Source organism: Euleptes europaea, chromosome 13, assembly GCF_029931775.1.
Source record: "Euleptes europaea isolate rEulEur1 chromosome 13, rEulEur1.hap1, whole genome shotgun sequence".
Classification (NCBI taxonomy): Eukaryota; Metazoa; Chordata; class Lepidosauria; order Squamata; family Sphaerodactylidae; genus Euleptes; species Euleptes europaea.
Genome location: NC_079324.1, coordinates 42,375,969 through 42,395,157, shown reverse-complemented (window position 1 = coordinate 42,395,157; position 19,189 = coordinate 42,375,969). Strand labels below are relative to the sequence as shown.

Here is a 19,189-nt window from a genome sequence, read left to right as displayed (position 1 = left end):
CTCATCTTACAGGGTTGTTATATGAACAGATGAGACATGCACATTTAAAGTACTATCCAAGATTTTTAAAAATTCACCTATCCTGGGCCCAGAGTAGGTTTCTTTCGGAGTAGATCCACCACAGCCCACTTCAAGGCAGGGACAACCCCCTCCTCTCTCAGGGAGGCATTTACTGTCTCTCTGGCCCAGTTCACCACCATCACTCCTGTTAGATTTAAGCAGCCAGGAGGGGCAAGGGTCATACAAGCAGGTGATAGGGCTCAAACTTCCACAAATCCTGTCCACATCCTCAGACTTTACATTCCTTCCTCTCCCTCCCTGCTGCTTTGGAAAATGCTGATACAGATTTTAACATCTTTGGTTTCTTTTTCTTTCTTTTTTTAATAGCATCTTTTCCTTTTGAGCTTCTACTGGGCAGTGGGCCAAGATATGGTGTCTGCTGCTCTCAGCATCCGCTAGTCTTTCACAGCCAGCCGACAATGGAGGATCCCTGGAGCAATTTCTTCCTGAGCCTTCTGGATTATAAAACAGAGAAGTTTGTGCTAACCAGGAACAAAAAGGTCGGAGTGTTGCACCGCTTGATCCAGCTGGGGATCTTGGGCTATATCCTTGGGTAAGAGGAAGGGTCGGTGGACAGGGCAGAGGGATGGCTTCAAAACTGCAAGTCACAGGCTTAACTAGCAGCTCCGCGGACTGCAGTCCCTGGAGTGATGGACTAGCCTGCAGTCTTAGAAGGATTGTTTCAACTACTCTTTTGGCAGAAGCTTTGGCAGAAGGAGTGGGGAAGGGAAAGGAACGGAGGTGGGGGGCAGTAGTTCCTTGACTTCTTCACGCATGCCACCCACATCTAGGGTTGCCACCTTCTCTCTTTTTTTAAAGAGCTCCTGTGCTTTTAATAACAGTTTGACAGTCGTATTCCAGTCAAATTTTTGCCTGATGTGACATTTGAAGGAAATATGAAGATTCCTGCTGAGGCAAAAACAAAAATCAGCAAAGGCAGAAAATATACAGCTACCTAGGTCGCTTCTCCCAGGTCATGTAGAGTAAGCTGGGGTGGGGCTCTGGCTCAGTGACAACATCTGCTTTGCATGCAGAAAGTCCCAGTTTAAATCCCTGGTATCCCAAGTTTTTTAAAAAGGATCAGGTAGTAGATGATGTGAAATATCTCAGTGTCAGACACTGGAGAGCCACTGCCAGTCAGTAGACAATACTTACCATGGTAGACCAGCGGTTTGACACCGTGTAAGGCAGCTTCATGTGTGTGCTCAAGCTATAGAGGAGTGAGAGGAGCCAAGCTGAGAAGCTTCTTTGGCTGAGCAATGGCCCTCCGAGGCACACAGATTATTTTATCAGATTATTTTAGACATGAGCAGGTTTGCATGAGACTGCATGTTGGCTTCTTGTTGGCTTCCCTGCCTTGCAGGTGGGTGTTTCTAGCCAAAAAGGGCTACCAGGAGAAAGATTCAGACCCTCACATCTCTGTGATCACCAAACTGAAAGGGATTTCAGTCACGCACATCAAGGAGCTCGGGGACCGGCTGTGGGATGTGGCGGATTATGTGAAACCTCCTCAGGTATGCTTCTGCCTCAGACAACATCAGAATTGGCTGGCTTGATCAGGCCAGGCCCGAGTCAGCGTTTTGCCTCCAGATCTGGAGATTGACATGCTTGTGGACCAGTAACTTTTGTTCTTATTTCACCTTTTGATTTATTTGCAGAAACCCCTGTTCTCACATTGCTCTGGTTCAGTGTGCTTCACTGTTAGGCCTTGGTAAGGTTGTCAGTTGACCCAGACAATAAAGTATTTTCACTGACTGTTCGGAAAAACTGAAAAAACACAGGGGATGTTTAAATGTCCGGTGTTTTTTCCTGGGCAATCAGTGAAAATACTCAACTATCTGGGTCAATAGTGTACACCTAGCAACCTTAGGGGCTTGTACAGGAGAACTTTCAGCGGATCTTACCCCATAATAAGGGCACAGGTAATCTGCCACCTGAAGAGACAGCTCATGACAGTGCCCACTTTGAAATTGCCATGTCCTTGAGAAAGTCACCTAGTGAATTCATAGCTGGCAGTTTTTAATGCAAAACTCATTCCAGCATTCTGTCCAGTGGCAACACTTTGGTCACTTATGCATGAGTTTGCCCTGGCTTCGATGCTACTGGAAAGCATGTTCCCCCCCACCCCATTTCCCCATAGCATCACAGTGCTTCCATTCACATCCAGGGGCTTTCCCGTCTTTTTTGCAGTCTTTACCAAACCTGTTTTGCTGCAGTGTTTTGGGAAAGATCACAGCAAAATCAGGCTGACACCCTCATTGCCCCATCCGCCACTGGTGGACTTTGTTTTTTAGGAAAAAAACAGCAATTGGCATATTGTTATATTATTATAATGTTATAACAATTTGTCTCTGAACTCTCGGTTTTCAGTTTTCAAAAAGTAAGTTTCTAGCCCCTTTGGTTACCTTTCCCATGCAATAGAGACTTTTTAAAAATGAAAGCTGGGAATTCAGAAAACCAGAATATTGTCGAAGGCTTTCACGGTCAGAGTTCATTGGTTCTTGTAGGTTATCCGGGCTGTGTAACTGTGGTCTTGGTATTTTCTTTCCTGATGTTTCGCCAGCAGCTGTGGCAGGCATCTTCAGAGGAGTACCACTGAAGGACAGTGTCTGTCAGTGTCAAGTGTGTAGGAAGAGTAATATATAGTCAGAAAGGGGTTGGGTTGAGCTGAATCATTGTCCTGCAAAAAGTATCAAAGATAATGTGCTAATCATTGTCCTGTAAGTATCAAGATAATGAGCTAATGATGGTGTGGTATGTTAATATGCAACCATTGTATCCTGAAGTGATAATGTGTGAAATCCAAAGCTAATCTGCATGGCTATTGTTGACTGTAGTCTTTGTTAGTCTGGAGGTTTTCAAGACAGGAAGCCAAGCCTTATTCATTCTTAAACTCTCTTCTTTTCTGTTAAAGTTGTGCTGATGTTTATGAATTTCAATGGCTTCTCTGTGCAATCTGACAAAATAGTTGGTAGAATTGTCCAGTCTTTCAGTGTCTTGGAATAAGACCCTGTGTCCTGTTTGTGTCAGTCCATGTTCAGCCACTGCTGATTTCTCAGGTTGGCCCAGTCTGCAGTATCTTTCATGTTCTTTTATCCTTGTTTGTATGCTGCGTTTTGTGGTCACGATGTAAACTTGTCCACAGCTGCAAGGTATACAATATACTCCTGCAGAGGTGAGGGGGTCTCTTTTGTCTTTTGCTGATTTTAGCATTTGTTGTATTTTCTTGGTGGGTTTAAACACTATTTGTAGGTTATGTTTTTTCAAAAGTTTCTCCATCCTATCAGTGACTCCTTTAATAAATGGCAAGAATACCTTTCCTATGGGAGACTGTTTTTCCTGAGTTTTCTGATTTTTGTTTGGTTTAATTGCCCTTCTGATTTCATTTCTGGAATAGCCGTTTGCTAGCAGTGCGTGATTTAGATGATTAATTTCTTCCTTGAGAAACTGTGGTTCACAGATCCGTCTTGCATGGTCCATTAATGTTTTGATTATTCCTCTTTTCTGTCAGGGGTGGTGGTTGGAGTTTTTGTGTAAGTAGCGATCTGTGTTAGTTGGTTTCCGGTAGACCCTGTGATCTAATTGAAAGTTTGTTTTATGGATGACAAGGGTATCAAGAAATGGGAGTTTACCCTCAATTTCTTTTTCCATGGTAAACTGAATGTTTGGATGGATATTGTTGAGATGGTTTAGAAAGTCCATTAATTTTTCTTCACCATGGCTCCAAATAGTAAATGTATCATCTACGAACCTGAACCAGACTGTAGGTTTGTAAGGTGCTGATTCTAACGCTGCCTTTTCAAAATATTCCATGTAAAAGTTTGCTATTACTGGACTGAGAGGACTTCTCCATCAACCTGTTCATGAAATTCTTTATCCCATAGAAAATAACTTGTTGTCAAACAATGGTGAAATAAGGCTGTTATATCTTCCGGAAAAATCTGGTTAATCAATGAAATTGTGTCTTTTACTGGAACCTTGGTAAAGAGGGATACAACATCAAAACTGACTAATATATCCTGTGAATTGAGTCTCAACGGTATGATTTTGTTGATGAAATGAGTTGAATCTTTGATGTAAGGAGTGGTTTTTCCGATGTGGTCCTGTAGGAGGGTGGTCAAATATCTAGCTAATTTATATGTTGGGGAACCAATGGCGCTCACGATGGGTCGTGAAATATATTTTTCATTTTTTAAAAAGCCCTCTGGTGGCAGCGGGAATAGCTGCTGATGGGGTCTGGACAGGGAAAATGTAGGGAAACCTGCCATGTGGAAGTTCTGTAGCTGCTGTGTTATATTGCTGCAGCAGTAATGGTGAGACCACACAAACCCATTCTCATGCAGAAAACACCTTTGTATAAAAACTAAAAATGCATTTTTCAAAAATGTTCTAGGGAGAAAATGTATTCTTTGTGGTTACCAATCTCATAGCTACACCAAAACAAGTACAAGGATCCTGTCCAGAGGTAGGTCTCCTCATCTATTCTGCATTAGAGTTCCACTGCACATGGGTTCTTTCAACAGCAGCGCACAGCTTCCTGGCTTCTTGCATGGGATATCACAAGCCATTTGCATCATCTGCCAGTCACCTCCTCTCAGCTTGTAGCTCCATGTTGGCCTTTGTGACAGTGGGGTGGGTGAAATGACCTTTTGCTGCTCTCCATGTTATGCTAGTATCTCCACTACAAACTCCACTGGTTTTAACAGTCATTGCCTTTCTGGGGGAAACTGTTATTCTTTGAGGGGGGACAAGGACAGAGATTGTTCACAAGCCACATCAGGCTTTCTTAGAATTCTTGGGGGAAGCCACAAGAGCTAATATGGTGTAAAACTCTACAAAAAGCATGTAGATACGACCAGCATTGGCATGAAAAGAGCCTTTTGTTTGGGGACAGCCTCACTGGTCGTGCTAGGAAGATTTTATTTTGTGCTCCTGTCTTTATCTGATATTGGCTTATCTCTGGCTGTGTTATTTTATGCTTCTTCTGTGTTGGCTATATTGGGTTTGTTGGTTTTATTTTAAATTTCACAATGGCTTTTTTTCTTTTTACTTTGGGTGTAATGTATGCAGAAGTAATAAACCACCTAAATAAGTAAGAGTTGCACTTTTTTCTCTTTTGTAGCATCCTTCTGTTCCTGATGGAAGTTGCAGAGGGAATTCAGACTGTGTTGCAGGACAGCCAGTGGTCCATGGAAATGGTAAGAGGACCCTTTTACCTCTTGGTCCTTTCCTCCCACCCCACTATAATCTTTCACATCACTTTGACTCTTGCCTTGGAGTTCCTCCCTGCTAGACCTGATCTCATTTTAGTAGGTCTGTGCCTCTTTTCCTGCCTTCCTGCCCTACCTTAAAGATTCTCCCAAATGCCACAGGTTCTCATCATTGTGTTAGACCTTTCCTTGATTCAGACCTCCTCCCTAATGGGTACCTTCAGCCTGAAGCTTGCCTGACAGAAAGAGGGCTGGGAGTAGGGAAGGGAATGTTGGAGCTGTTGTGCTATGAATGAAGAGTCATCCCTGAGGTTCCCTGGGGTATTTAACAATCCTTAATATTGTGTGCATGTATGCTTGGTTGTCATAACTTGGTTTTCTGACCATTGTCTCCAAAAGCAGCTTATACTGATAAAGAAAGACAAGCCCTACCTTCAGGCTTACAGTCTAAAAAGAGAGAAGACATACAAGGAGTGGAGGGGAAAGGTAGGGGAGGGGAATCAGTTAGACTTTCATTAGAATTGACAATCGGGCTGGGCTGATCTTTCCTCACCAGAAGTCTTGCTTGGGTGAAAGGGGTGGAACTCAATTATGGCTCTTTGACCTCTGGTAGGAGAGAGAAACCAAGGAGTCTTTTTCCATTCTCAGGGCAGTTGGAGCCAAGTTCTTTCCAGCAGGGAGGGGAAAAGTAAACTCCCCTGCATATCTTGCTGTCTCTGTTTCTTCCAAAACACCATGCCTCTGCTTCTTATTTACACCATGGCCAGATCCAGACTGATATTCCCCTTGCAATGGGGTATTACAGGAGGTATTACAGCCTTCCAGTGGCCTTTAGTCTTTCGACAAGTGACAGTGTGCCCTTTCCCCCCTCTTATCTGCAGTCTCCGGGCATGAATGGATGCTGCCTTGTAGGTGGATGCAAAGACACAGTCAGGTTTTGTTGAGATGGAGTCTTGTTCTCTTGCAGGGATAAAAACAGGGAGGTGTGTCAGTTTTAACAACTCCCACAGCACTTGTGAGATCTACGGGTGGTGCCCAGTGGAAAACCAGACCTTACCCCGGTATGTTCTTGATCTTGCTTCAAGCATCCTACCTAAGAAAAACTTTCTGTCTGGCAGCCTGCTACCACCACAAGCCACCTAGAATCCTTTGACTGAAAAACAGTAAGTGATGACTTAAGAAAGGCATCACTTCTCTGTGAAACCCACTTACAGTTGCAGAAACGGGATGAGTAAACACACCATGAGCAGCAATTCTTCTTTCCAATCACCTTCAACTCTCTGGGGCAGTGTAGAAACATACAGATGTGCTGAGACCACTGTGGATCTGCAGCTATGCCTTTTTAGGCAGAAGGCCAAACTTCCAAAGTGACTCAAACTTGGGAGCAACTGTTTCTTCCAGTTTCCAGAAGCAGCTGATTGGTTGGCTCTTTAGGAATCACAAAGCCAAATGAATAGTTAAACGGACTATATGCCTGTTGTCTTTAATTTTTTTAAGGTCAAAATCTTTTGAACCATGGTGGTGTTAGGGAAGCAAAAATCCACATGGTCCCTTAGTTTTCTCTTGACCATGTGGCTTAATTTATTGTCCCAAACTGCAAAGAGCTAACAGGCTGTACTCTAAACTGTCTTATCCCTACTAGGAACTCCTCTAGTCATTGGTCTGTTGGTTCTGTTTCTCATCTAGGCAACCACTCTTGGCTGAAGTGGAGAATTTTACCCTCTTTATTAAAAACCATGTCAACTTTACTAAGTTCAATTTCTCCAGGTAAGAATTGAGATCCTTTAAGGAGGCTGGAGATAGAAAGCCCTGGAAAATGTGGGGCATAGTAGAGGAGAGATCAGTGATCGAATCCTCTTTCTAAGGTACTTAGAAACCAGTAGGACAATCTGCCACAAAACTGGTGCTGACCTAAAAACTTCAGTATAAAACTGTAGGGCCAGAATTAATCTTTCCTTGGTTACATTTGAACTTTACATGAGAATATCATACCCTATACTTGCATTTCATGACCTTCTGACCTTGCTGTTAACAACCATGTATGTATGCATGTGTCTGTCTGTCTACATAGCCCAGGCTGGTCTGATCTTGTCAGATCTCAGAAGCTAAGTAGGGTCAATCCTGGTTAATACTTGGATGGGAGACCACCTAGGAAGTCCAAGGTCACTACACAGAGGCAGGCAATGCCAAACCACCTCTGAACATCTCTTGCCCTGAAAACACTATGAGGCCACTGTAAGTTGACTGCAACTTGATACCTACCAAATATATATACATGTACATGCAGCTGGGAGGTGACTTATCTTCAGACAGAGGATTTGGGTATCATTAAGGGCTCCAGAGTGAAAGGATGAGCACACTGAATTCTTGCTCAGGCCCCACTGAAGTGGTTGGGACTAGTTCCAAAAAAGAAAGTGATAACAGGAATACAAAATCCATACCCTGATAGTCCAAGCATGAAATAATATACAAGGAAGAATATCTGTTTTGACATCTTGTGAAAAAGATGCTCTTGTCTGTGTTGCTTGGGAATTGCAGGCCCCTGGAGAAAAAACAAGAAACTGTCTATTGCAGACACCAAGTCTCTCCTCACTACCAAGCAGTGAATGATCGAAACAAAGACATCAATTCTTTTCTTGATCTCTTGTAGGACTAACACATTAAAGACCGCTGATGACTCCTACTTCAAGGGATGCAGATATGATGCCCACTTTAGCCCTTATTGCCCAGTCTTCCGTATTCATGACATGATCAAGGCCGCTGGAGAGAGTTTTGCGGATCTCGCCCTCTTGGTAGGTTTATTGCAGGGTTGGGAATGTGGTAAATTGCCTGGTCCTGTCAACAGCTAGCCTGCTCATGACAACAGAAGAAGAGCTCAGCATCCTGTCCCATATAGTGGCCAATCAGTTTCTCTAGAGGTCCAACCAAAGGGCACAGAGGCTGAGGCCTTCCCCTGATATTGCCTCCTGGCACTGGGATTCAGAGGTTCACTGCCTCAGCATGGAGGTTCCCTTTGGCCACCAGGGCTAGTAGCCACTGATAGACCTACCCTCCATGAAACTTCTAATTTACCTAAGGGGAAGGGGCAAGGAGGTCCGATGTTTAAATGGAAGTGGCAGTTGAACAGGCCTCAGGCTATTTGAAGGAGTTTTTACCTGAGGACCTCTGAGTGCCAAAGGAGCTTATCCAGAGTTTTCACATGAGGGAGGTAACATCTCTGAACAACTATAGACCATCTTTACATATTCACCAGTTCTCAGAAGGAAGCAGCTTGGATTGTTATCTGAGATGCTATTTCTTTTTCCTGATTTAAGGATCTGTGTTTTTTTTAAATTCAAGGTATATGTTATTATGTGATAATATTTTCCCAAACAATAACAAGTACATTCTTCAGTTTATGTTAACTGTATGTGAAAGACTATTCCTGTTTGATGTGATGTGTGTGTGTGTGAGAGAGAGAGAGAGAGAGAGAGATGTACATTGAACCATTTTCCTGCAGCTTGTACAAAGGCATCTGGGTTCCTGGGGTTCCTGAGGAATGTGCAGTGGGGAGACAGTTATTTGGGGCTTAGGCTCCCAAGAACTGCCTATACATCCCTGCTAGGATTAGCCACAGACATTGAGAGATGGAGCTTATACTAGTTGCTTGAAAGACAGCCAGAGATCTGAAGCCCATCTTTGCCTGCCTTCATAACAGGACTGCCTAAAAACACTCCTTCCACAGTCAACTAATCCGCAATCCTATATTGCCGATACATCCCCATGTGGCCTCAGGAGTTCCCAGTATCTCAGCAGTATGCTGCAGCCTGACGGTGCTGCTGAGATTACAGGGTCTGCTCACATTGAGGTTTTCCCACACTTTGGGGTATTCTTCATGGAGATTTGCTGCTGTTTCGATGCTGATTTGCGTCGGAGGCAAATTTTGGTTATTCACTCCAGATCCGTGTTTTCCCCCACTGAGCAAAATAAGCCGGGTTAAAAGAGAGGCAATCCAAACCACTTCTGAGCCGTACTTTCCAGTAGAAGAGTGTTGTGTCCCTGCTCCTACACATGAAGCCAGCTGGGTGACCTTGGGCTAGTCACACTCTCTTAGCCTCACCTACCTCACAGGGTGTCTGTTGTGGGGAGGGGAAAGGAAGGTTATTGTAAACCGGTTTGATTCTTCCTTAAGTGGTAGAGAAAGTCAGCATATAAAAACCAACTCTTCTTCTTTTAGCATAACAGGAAGTGGGCTAGGAGAGAACCTTTGCCTTTATGTACTAATTTTGCAAGTCCAATGAGGATTTTTTTAAAACCTGGGGGAATTCAAGCATCCATTCCTCCACCTCAGGGAGGACCGTGGCTCCCTAGTAGAGCATCTGCTTTGCATGCAGACAGTCCAAGGTTCAGTCTAAGGCATCTCCAGTTCAGAGGATTGGGTTGGATGTGATATGAAAGACCCAGGATATCCCTTGCCAGTCAGAACAGACAACGTTTGCTTCGCTCCCCAGGACATCTCCTTTCTCCTCCCCCAAGAACGGTGATTGGCTGGGGGAGTTGCCACTCTAACAGCATCGCACCGGCAGGAGGGAGACCCAAAGCAGACTGGCTGCCCCTCTTCAGAAGGGTGATGGGGGTTTTGGCTTGGATTTGCCGCTTTCAGGATGCCCCCCCCCAACACACACACACATAGGATTGCACCGGCTGGAGGGAGACCCAGAGCAGACTGGCTGCCCCTCTTCAAAAGGGTGATGGGGGTTTTGGCTTGGATTTGCCGCTCTCAGGATACCCCCCCCCAACACACACACACATAGGATCGCACCGGCTGGAGGGAGACCCAGAGCAGACTGGCAGCCTCTCTTCTGAAGGTTGATGGGGGTTTTGGCTTGGATTTGCCGCTCTCAGGACACCCCCCCAACACACACACACATAGGATCGCACCAGCTGGAGGGAGACCCAGAGCAGACTGGCAGTCTCTCTTCAGAAGGGTGATGGGGGTTTTGGCTTGGATTTGCCGCTCTCAGGATGCCCCCCCAACACACACACACATAGGATCGCACCGGCTGGAGGGAGACCCAGAGCAGACTGGCAGTCTCTCTTCAGAAGGGTGATGGGGGTTTTGGCTTGGATTTGCCGCTCTCAGGATGCCCCCCCAACACACACACACATAGGATCGCACCGGCTGGAGGGAGACCCAGAGCAGACTGGCAGCCTCTCTTCAGAAGGGTGACGGGAGTTTTGGCTTGGTTGTGCTGCTCTCAGGATGCCCCCCCCAAAAAACACACACACACAGGATCATGGGAAGAGTGGGCGGGATTAGGCGGATTTGGAGCGGTGAGTCATGAGTGGCAGCAGACGTAAGCAGCGCAGAGAAATGCGCTGTTTCTCCCGTGAAAAATTGAAAATGCCTCGGGATGGGGGGGAGAATCTGCGCTGCCATGAAAAAGCTATTTAAATCGGCTTATTGTTTGCTCCGATTTGAAACCGAAGCAAAATCCACCGTGAAGAATACCCCAAAGGGCAGAACTGCGGTGTTTTTTTCTCTGAGCTTCCACTTCAAGCCTTTCTACACCAGGTTTTTCTCCAGCTTGACTTCCTTACAGCATCCGTTGTTCCCTTTCTCTTACACACAGTATCATATGCCAGCTGTTGCTCTCCTGTTTTTCTTCCAGTTTTTCCTTTGTTTTGTGATGACCTGAAAAAACAGGAGAAACTGTGTAAGGGAGGAGAAAAACAGCTGCAATTAAGAAGCCATGCTGGAGCAAAAACTTGGTGCAGAAGAGTCCTTCCTCATTTTCCGTTGTCTTTCCATGCTTTCCTTGCTGTTTCTCCATGCTGTCTCAAACCAGCTTTGATGCAATTTGAGAAAGTAAGAAGAAACAACAAGGAAAACACAGAAAGAGAATAGGTGGAAAATGAGCAAGTGAGGAAGCATGGAGAAAATCCACTGCAGTTCAGCACCCAAACTGTGGGGAAACCTCTGTATGAAAATATCCCATATGTGCAAAAGAATCAGTAACACAGCTACTCTCTTGTGACCTCAGGGTTCTTTCCGTACCTCTGCAGTGCTGGAAAGGGGGATCACATTGAAGCAAGCTGTCGATCTCATTTTATCTGTCGCAGCACATGTAAATCCCTGGAAACAGGTGGGATAAAAATGTTTCTCATAAAAATAAACAACGGCCCTAGAAGCTAAAATTACTAAACTGAGGCTATCGTACTTTGGTCACATTATGAGAAAACAAGAGTCACTGGAAAAGACAATCATGCGAGGAAAAGTAGACGGTAGCAGGAAAAGAGGAAGACCCAACAAGAGGTGGATTGACTCTATAAAGGAAGCCACAGCCCTCAGTTGTAAGACCTGAGCAAGGCTGTTAAAGATAGGACGTTTTGGAGGACATTGATTCATAGGGTCGCCATGAGTCAGAAGCGACTTGACGACACTTAACACACACACACAACAAACCAGCAGTGCAATTTGCCCTTTGGGTGCTATGAATTAGAATTTGTAGTCAGTGTTGTTGATCCTACACAGGGGGGAGCCATTGGCCTGCGCATTGACTGGAACTGTGACTTGGATCAGCCTCCCTCGGAATGCAGACCTCGCTATTCCTTCAGCCTACTGAATAAGAAATACAATTTCAGGTGGGAGAAACATTGTGCAAGTAGCTGGGTTATTTTTTTGGGGGGGGGGGTATGACTCACCATCATGATCCCAGCAAGATGTTAGGGACCAGGGCATAATTTATGCTGGGGCTCGGGTCCATCATCAGTTTTCAGTGCCAGAGCTTGAGCCCAGAAGACAGTGTTGCATGATTGCTGTCCAAGTCCCAGGGCCAGCTCCGATCTTTTTGGCACCCCAAAGAGAGGGAGCCCAGCACAGAAGAAGGAGGCCTCACTTCAAAAAGGTTGTGGACAGAATGGAGCAGGTGCAGAGGAGAGCGACAAGTGGTCAGGGGCCTGAAGACCAAGCCCTAAGAAGAAACACTTGAGAATGTTTACTCTGGAGAAGAGAAGGTTGAAGGGCTGTCACTTAGGGGAGGGAAGGGAGCTGTTTCTGTTGGCAGCAGAGGCAGGACTTGCAATAATTGGTTTAAATTATGGGCGGAAAGGTACCGGCTGAATACTAGGGACATTTTTTTTACAGTAAGAGCCCCTTGGCGCAGAGTGGTAAGCTGCAGTACTGCAGTCCAAGCTCTGCTCATGACCTGAGTTCGAGCCCGACGGAAGTTGGTTTCAGGTAGCCGGCTCAAGGTTGACTCAGCCTTCCATCCTTCCGAGGTCGGTAAAATGAGTACCCAGCTTGCTGGGGGTAAAGGGAACATGACTGGGGAAGGTACTGGCAAACCACCCCATAAACAAAGTCTGCCTAGTAAACGTCGGGATGTGATGTCACCCCATGGGTCAGGAATGACCCTGTGCTTGCACAGGGGACCTTTACCTTTACCTTTTTTACCTTTAAGAGTTGTTCAACAGTGGAATCGGCTACCTGGGGAGGTGGTGAGCTCCCCCTCACTGGCAGTCTTCATGCAGCAGCTGGACAAACACTTGTCAGGGATGCTCTCTAGGCTTATCCTGCACTGAGCAGGGCATTGGACTAAATGGCCTGTATGGCCCCTTCCAACTCTATGATTCTAAGGTGCCCCCTGGTCTACAGATGTTATGTTGCCTGGCTGCAAGACAACCAGTGACACAAGTGGGGAGGCATCTCTTCTTAAGTGCCCCCGCTGGCTTCAAGGTGGGCTTTGGAGGGTCTCTGCAGCTTGTTGAAGCTAGGCATCAGCAACACTAGTGGGAGGGACTGCGTGCCTCCTACTGTGCCACTCCAAGCCAGATTGCAAATGGGCTGTGAAGCCCACCATGGTGCTGGTCTGGGAGGCAACTTCTCTTATCAATTTGGTGTCCCAAGCGACCACTTTGGCTTCCCAGAGGCCAATTTGAAGTTACAGGAAAGTCAATTCTTTCAAAGGAGTTAATGGGGCTACATGCAGCGTGGATCCTTTGCATCCGTAAGTCATCTCCGCACACGTTGCAGATACATTTTTCATCAACGCTGCTTCTTTTTTAGAACGGCCTTCTATTATCAGGACCCACTAAAGCAGCACTACAGGAGCCTGCTGAAACTCTACGGCATCCGCTTTGACATTTCTGTCCACGGACAGGTACGTGCCCAAATTGCCCCACAGGAGTCCTGCTGGGGGAAGACAGCATGAGTCTCCATGGCTGATGTGAATGTTAGCTTCTCCTGAGACACTTCAGGCACATCTATCTATCCAACTGTCTCCTCCACCCTTCCAACCCTCTAAGCATCATACCTTCATCAGCTTTTTGTTTTTTACAATCTCAGTTGGCTGCCCAGCCTCCATTACTCTTACTTTAGGCCTTCATCCTGCCCCCCCCCCCGGCTTTCAGTACACAAAGCTGTTCAACTAAAATATCAGTTCTAAATTGGTGTAAGCTGCCTTGAGAGCCAATTTTTGGCTCAAAAGTGGCATAAAAAGGCAATGAGAACAATAGGATTTCATTGTGCCAGTAATATAAAGAAAGAAAATGCTTCTTCTCCCACTGGTAGATGCTGCCTCTGGAGGCTGCCTTGTAGCTTGGAGCTTGAGAAGGAAGAGAGAAACCAGGAAAAAGATAGCAGCATATCTGCCTTGTGATAAATTGCTCCCTTTGCATCTTCACTCTTTGAGCTTCCATTCCAAACATTAACATCTAATAACGTTTACCTCTGTGCCATTAAAATAATGCTCAGCTATTGATTTCTGCAATTTTTCTGGTCAGTTGACGAACTTAACTTTACCATCTGATTTTTTCAGGGTATGTTTCTATAGCCGAATACTCCCAAGATACCCTCCTTATATTTAACTTCTGTCAAATATTTATACAGAGTAAATGCAGGAATAATCTCCAGTCATATGAACCCAGTTTACCCAACAGTGAGAGATTTGGGGGGCAGCACTTCATGGGTTGGTTCCCTCTGGATGCAAGTCTTTTTCTAAAGTTGCAGTAGTTACAAATACAGCACAAGTGGGAAGGAAAGAGGAACTCCTGCAGGGCAGGATATTTCCTAACAAGTGGTGAAAAGTGCATCAAGTTGCAGATGGCTTATGGTGAACCGCTCATGGGGTTTTCAAGGCAAGAGACCGACAGAAGTGGTTTGCCATTGCCTGCCTCTGCAGAGCTACCCTGGACTCTCTTGGTGGTCTGCCATCCCAATACCAACCTGGGCCGACCCTGCTTAGCTTCCAAGATCTGACAAAATTGGGCTAGTCTGGGTCATCCAGGTCAGGGCTTCCTAACAAATAACTCCCATTAAAAAACTTCCGCCGCCTTTTGTCAATTCAAGTCAGTCACTTAGGCCAACCCAGAGTTTTAAAGCCACTCACCGTTATCAGGCAAAAAAAAACCCCACAACAATATCTTAAGTGATTCTCACTCTCTCGTCCGCTCTCTCATCCTTTCCTTCAGGCTGGGAAGTTTAGCATTGTGCCCACAGCTGTCAACTTGGGAACAGGGGCTGCCTTTCTTGGTGCTGTAAGTATGCTCCATTCCCAAAAAACCTTGGCCACTGTACAAGTGTACCTGCCCTTAACTGCCTGGTTTCCCAGAATTCTAGGAGTTCCCTCTCTTGGCTATGTAAATGTCTCATAGAAGGCAAGAGATGCTACCTGCACTTTTGGATGAGACACACAGAGGCCACTGAGTTGTACCGAGCTAGTTACTTTCCCATGAATAAGAGCATTCTGTGCTGTATTAGGTGCCTGGGATGTATGTATGGAAGAACATAAGAAAGGCCATGCTGGATCAGGCCAAGGTCCTTCAAGTCCAGCAGTCTGTTCACACAGCGTTCAACCAGGTTTAAAGTGTGTGTAAAAAGCCGTCAAGTCAAAGCTGACTTATGGCAAACCCATAGGGCAGGGATGTTGAAGGGTTGCCAGGACCCTCTTGGCCACTGGTGGGAGGTTTTTGGGGCGGAGCCTGAGGAGGGCAGGGTTTGGGCAGGGGAGGGACTTCAATTCCATAGAGTCCAATTGCCAAAGCAGCTCTTTTCTCCAGGTGAACTGATCTCTGTCAGCTGGAGATGAGTTGTAATAGCAGGAGATCTCCAGCTGCTACCTGGAGGTTGGCAACCCTAGTTGAACTCATTTGCTACGAGGGCCAGATATGACATAAATGTCACTTGGTCAGGCCAGGCCAGGCCACGCATACCATAAAATGTAATGCCAGGTACCGGAGATACACACTTTATAGAAGACACAGGCAAAACCAATTAATGATAATATTTTTTACTTTATTTATTTGTTTGTTTTTCAAATTTATAGCCCACCCTAATCCCCAGCGAGCCAGGCTCAGGGCGGATAACAATAATTAAAACATAAATGTATCCAATATATAAATCATGTGCATCCTTAAAACCATAATCATTAAAACCATAATCAGATGGCCATAACTATACTTAGGTGCCACAGCAAATAAATGCCAGCAGATCAGCCCCCCACAGATTTCAAGAGTGGGGGTGGGATGGGGAGGCCAGTAAAGATGGATCTTCTTGCGGCTGTCCTCAGTTATAGGCCTGGCGGAATAGCTCCGCTTTACAGGCCCCGCGGAACTCCTTAAGATCTTGCAGGGCCTTGACTTAAAATACAAACATGCTTAAAATAATAGCACTCTTACAGTATTTCCTTTTTATTTAACAGTCTTTGATAATTGACACCTCGGGGCTGGGGGAGTGGATCCAGCCCTCGAGGGGGCGGATCCGGCCCCCGAGCCTTATGTTTGACACCCATGGGCTGGATCCTACAATTCTGCTTTGCAGCAGCATTTCTGCCAGAGCAAAGGTCCACTGTTAGGAGAATGAATTGAGAAAATATCCTGGTCACCTCTTGCTCATTTGATGTACTGTTTTTCTGCTGCTCAGGACATAATAAGACGCAACACCTGGGGTAAGGGGTTGATGGACATCTTCAGTCAGGAGACTAAAAAAACCTCAGGCTGACCCTGACTTGAGAAATTAAGATCATCCACATTTACAGCCTGCCTGATCAATGCTGCTGAGTCCGCACGAAGCACTTTCAGAGTTTCAAGCACACCCATCATGTATGTTGACTCATGTACCAATTAGGACTCATTAGTTCTCTTGAACAATTACATTTCAAAATATTTAGTGCAATCAAATGCCTCATTTCAAATGTTAGCTAATGCTGCATTCAACAACACAGAGAAAGTAAATATTTGTTTGTACCCTCCTAGGCCTCTGTTGTTTGCGACCTGGTTCTCCTGTACCTCGATACGAAAGCGGAGTTCTATTGGAGCGAGAAGTATGAGGAGGTAACAGCTGACCTATGTTATGTGCCAATCTGCAAAATCCTCGGCCTCCGACAAGATCTTGCATTGTAAACTCATGGCCTTTATTTTGCCAGCATACTACAGTCCCTCCCCCAATCCTTATTTATCCATAATTTCTCCATTTACTTTCCCAGTGCAGAGAATGGCAGGATGCTCAGATAGTCCTCTTCCCCTCCTTGCACTGTTGTGCTCCCCCCATTCTCGTAGAGTCCAATGAGAGCAATGAGGGCAGGAGGTTGGTTGATTACAGCTTGCTTTATTGGCCAAGAAGTCATAACTGGGTGAGTCAGACAAACAGCTCTGGGGCCTGTCACACCGAGGCAGGGCAAATGCAAGAGGTTTTATAGACATTTGACATTCCAATACAACGATACATTTTCTTAACATCCGATTTTAGCTTGTCAATGCAACTGGGCTTCAGATGGTCTGTTATTGCCTGGCTAGCAGGCTTTTGCTGATGTCTGCGTACAAAATACAGGCATAGGGGATGCATGTTAGGAACAGCCATCCTGTATGGATTGGGAGGTTTGTACCTTTTGTAAGTGTGCTTTGGTTTAGCCCAGAGGTCCAACCTGTGGGCTAGGACCCTTCAGTGGGTCAGAGCCCCACCTGTTCTTTTATAAGCTGCCTTTTTGTGTGCGTTGGGAAGAAGGACCTGCTACTAGGTGCTTGGAGAGCAAGAGAATCGCATGCTGTGCCCATGCACACAAAAGAAGCAGCAGGACAATGAGTAAAGTTGCCAGGTTCCTCTTTGCCACCAGTGGGAGGTTTTGGGGGCAGAGCCTGAGGGGCACGGAGTTTGGGGAGGGGAGGGACTTCAATGCCATAGAGTCCAATTGCCAAAGTGGCTGATCTCTGTCAGCTGGAGATCAGTTGTAATAGCAGGAGATCTCCAGCTAGTACCTGGCGGTTGGCAGCCCTAATCAATGAGAAGTTACTCAAGCATGGAAAAGATTCCTTTTTAGCACAGGCAGGGCTCCTCCTCTTCCTGTCATGTGACTTGGGTGTCATGTTACTCCCTGTTGTGTGTTTGCAACTCCATGGGTCCGATGCTCTTGCCTGGGGATTAAAGGTGGAAGATAGCTGTTTTACAGGTATGGGGCTCCAGCCCCTCTCCCACCGATCAACCTTGCTTTCCTCTCTCCCATTTCTTGACATCAGTTTACTCCCTATCTTTTTCTTCTACTGACTTGAGACTCCAACTTCTAACCTGCCTGGAAACTAGTTTTGGGGACGGGGATGTTGAGTTTCTGGAATTTGCTCCTCTCTAGACTACATGGGGTGGGGGGGAAGGAAGCATGATATAGCCTGATCTCGTCAGATCTCAGAAGCTAAGCAGGGTCAGCCCTGGTTAGTATTTGGATGGGAGACCACCAAGGAAGTCCAGGGTTGCTGTGCAGAGGAAGGCACTGGCAAACCACCTCTGTTAGTCTCTTCCCATGAAAACCCCATAAGGGGTCGCCATAAGTCAGCTGCGACTTGACGGCACTTTACACACACAAACTACATGAAACTGGGACACTTTGCTTCCTCTTCCTGAAGTCTTTCCTGGGAAATAGACATGCATCCAAAACCAGCAGGGTGTAGTGGTTAAGAGTGGTGGTTTGAAGTGGTGGACTCTAATCTGGAGAACCGGGTTTGATTCCCCACACCTCCACATGAGCAGCGGATGCTAATCTGGTGAATCGGGTTGATTTCCCCACTCCTACACATGAAGCCAGCTGGGTGACCTTGGGCTAGTCAAAGCTCTCTTAGAGCTCTCTCAGCCCCACCTACCTCACAGCATGTCTGTTGTGGGGAGGGGAAGAGAAGGTGATTGTAAGCCAGTTTGATTCTTCCTTGGTAGAGAAAGTTGGCATATTAAAACCAATTCCTCCTCCTCCTCATAGTCCCTCTTGTGTTTTTACAGGCAAAGCCTCCAAAAGACACAGTTAATGCAGCTCCATAGCATGACAGACTGGAGAGGGCAGACACACGATGCCCCACTTATCAAGGGTCAACCGGAAGCAACTTGAAGTATCCCTGCAGAGCTTGTAACCCAGTTGGTGCAATTATACAAGCACGCTCTCTCTATTGCCAGGTTGTTGTTTTTACCACAGTGGAGCAAACAGCAATTCTGGGTGCCAGTTTCAGGTCAGGAAGTCAATGCAGGGGAAAAGGTTACATTTCCTTCCACCGGTGGTATAGTCCTGACCTGAATCAGACCCCCCCACACACACACACACACATGGCTGCTGTTTATAAAAAAATCAAAAACACTTAGGAGTTCTGAATGAAGAACAACCACCATCTCTTCTAGCTGGACCTGAAGTGAGACATACTGCATGACAAACATTCAAGGGGACTCTCTGCTTGGAATTTCGGATAAGCTTGCCCAAAGCCCCTTGTCACAAAACTGGGATTCCTAAAATAAGGTTGACATCCAGCTAGCATTTCTATTTCAAGGGTTTTTAAAGAACCTTTATCAGTAGTAGCAGGCTAAATGGGTGAGTTTGTCACTATAGATAGGGTTTACCAGCCTTTTGGAGCCTACAGGTCCTTCTGGAATTTTGAATGGGTGCCACCACAAGAGGGCTGCCATAGAGGGCTGG

The 19,189-nt window shown here is 45.9% G+C and overlaps 1 protein-coding gene across 1 annotated transcript; it reads left to right on the top strand.

Annotated features, from left to right (window-relative positions):
* Positions 1–479: 479 nt before the first annotated feature.
* Positions 480–18,570, top strand: P2RX6 (purinergic receptor P2X 6). The gene is made up of 12 exons (XM_056859822.1): positions 480–613; positions 1,424–1,574; positions 4,454–4,525; positions 5,183–5,258; positions 6,238–6,331; positions 6,957–7,037; positions 7,921–8,062; positions 11,785–11,894; positions 13,318–13,411; positions 14,721–14,786; positions 16,503–16,580; positions 18,508–18,570. The coding sequence occupies exons 1-12, from the start codon at positions 480–482 to the stop codon at positions 18,544–18,546; spliced, it is 1,137 nt and encodes a 378-aa protein (XP_056715800.1). The 3' UTR covers positions 18,547–18,570.
* The last annotated feature ends 619 nt before the right edge of the window (positions 18,571–19,189 follow it).

What these genes read in the sequence shown, in the direction of transcription:
- P2RX6 (XM_056859822.1), top strand. Translation starts at nt 480, where the DNA reads ATGGAGGATCCCTGGAGCAATTTCTTCCTGAGCCTTCTGGATTATAAA. An exon ending in ACATTTCTGTCCACGGACAG is followed by an intron (nt 13,412 to 14,720) that starts GTACGTGCCCAA and finishes CCTTTCCTTCAG; the next exon opens with GCTGGGAAGTTTAGCATTGT. An exon ending in GGAGCGAGAAGTATGAGGAG is followed by an intron (nt 16,581 to 18,507) that starts GTAACAGCTGAC and finishes GTGTTTTTACAG; the next exon opens with GCAAAGCCTCCAAAAGACAC.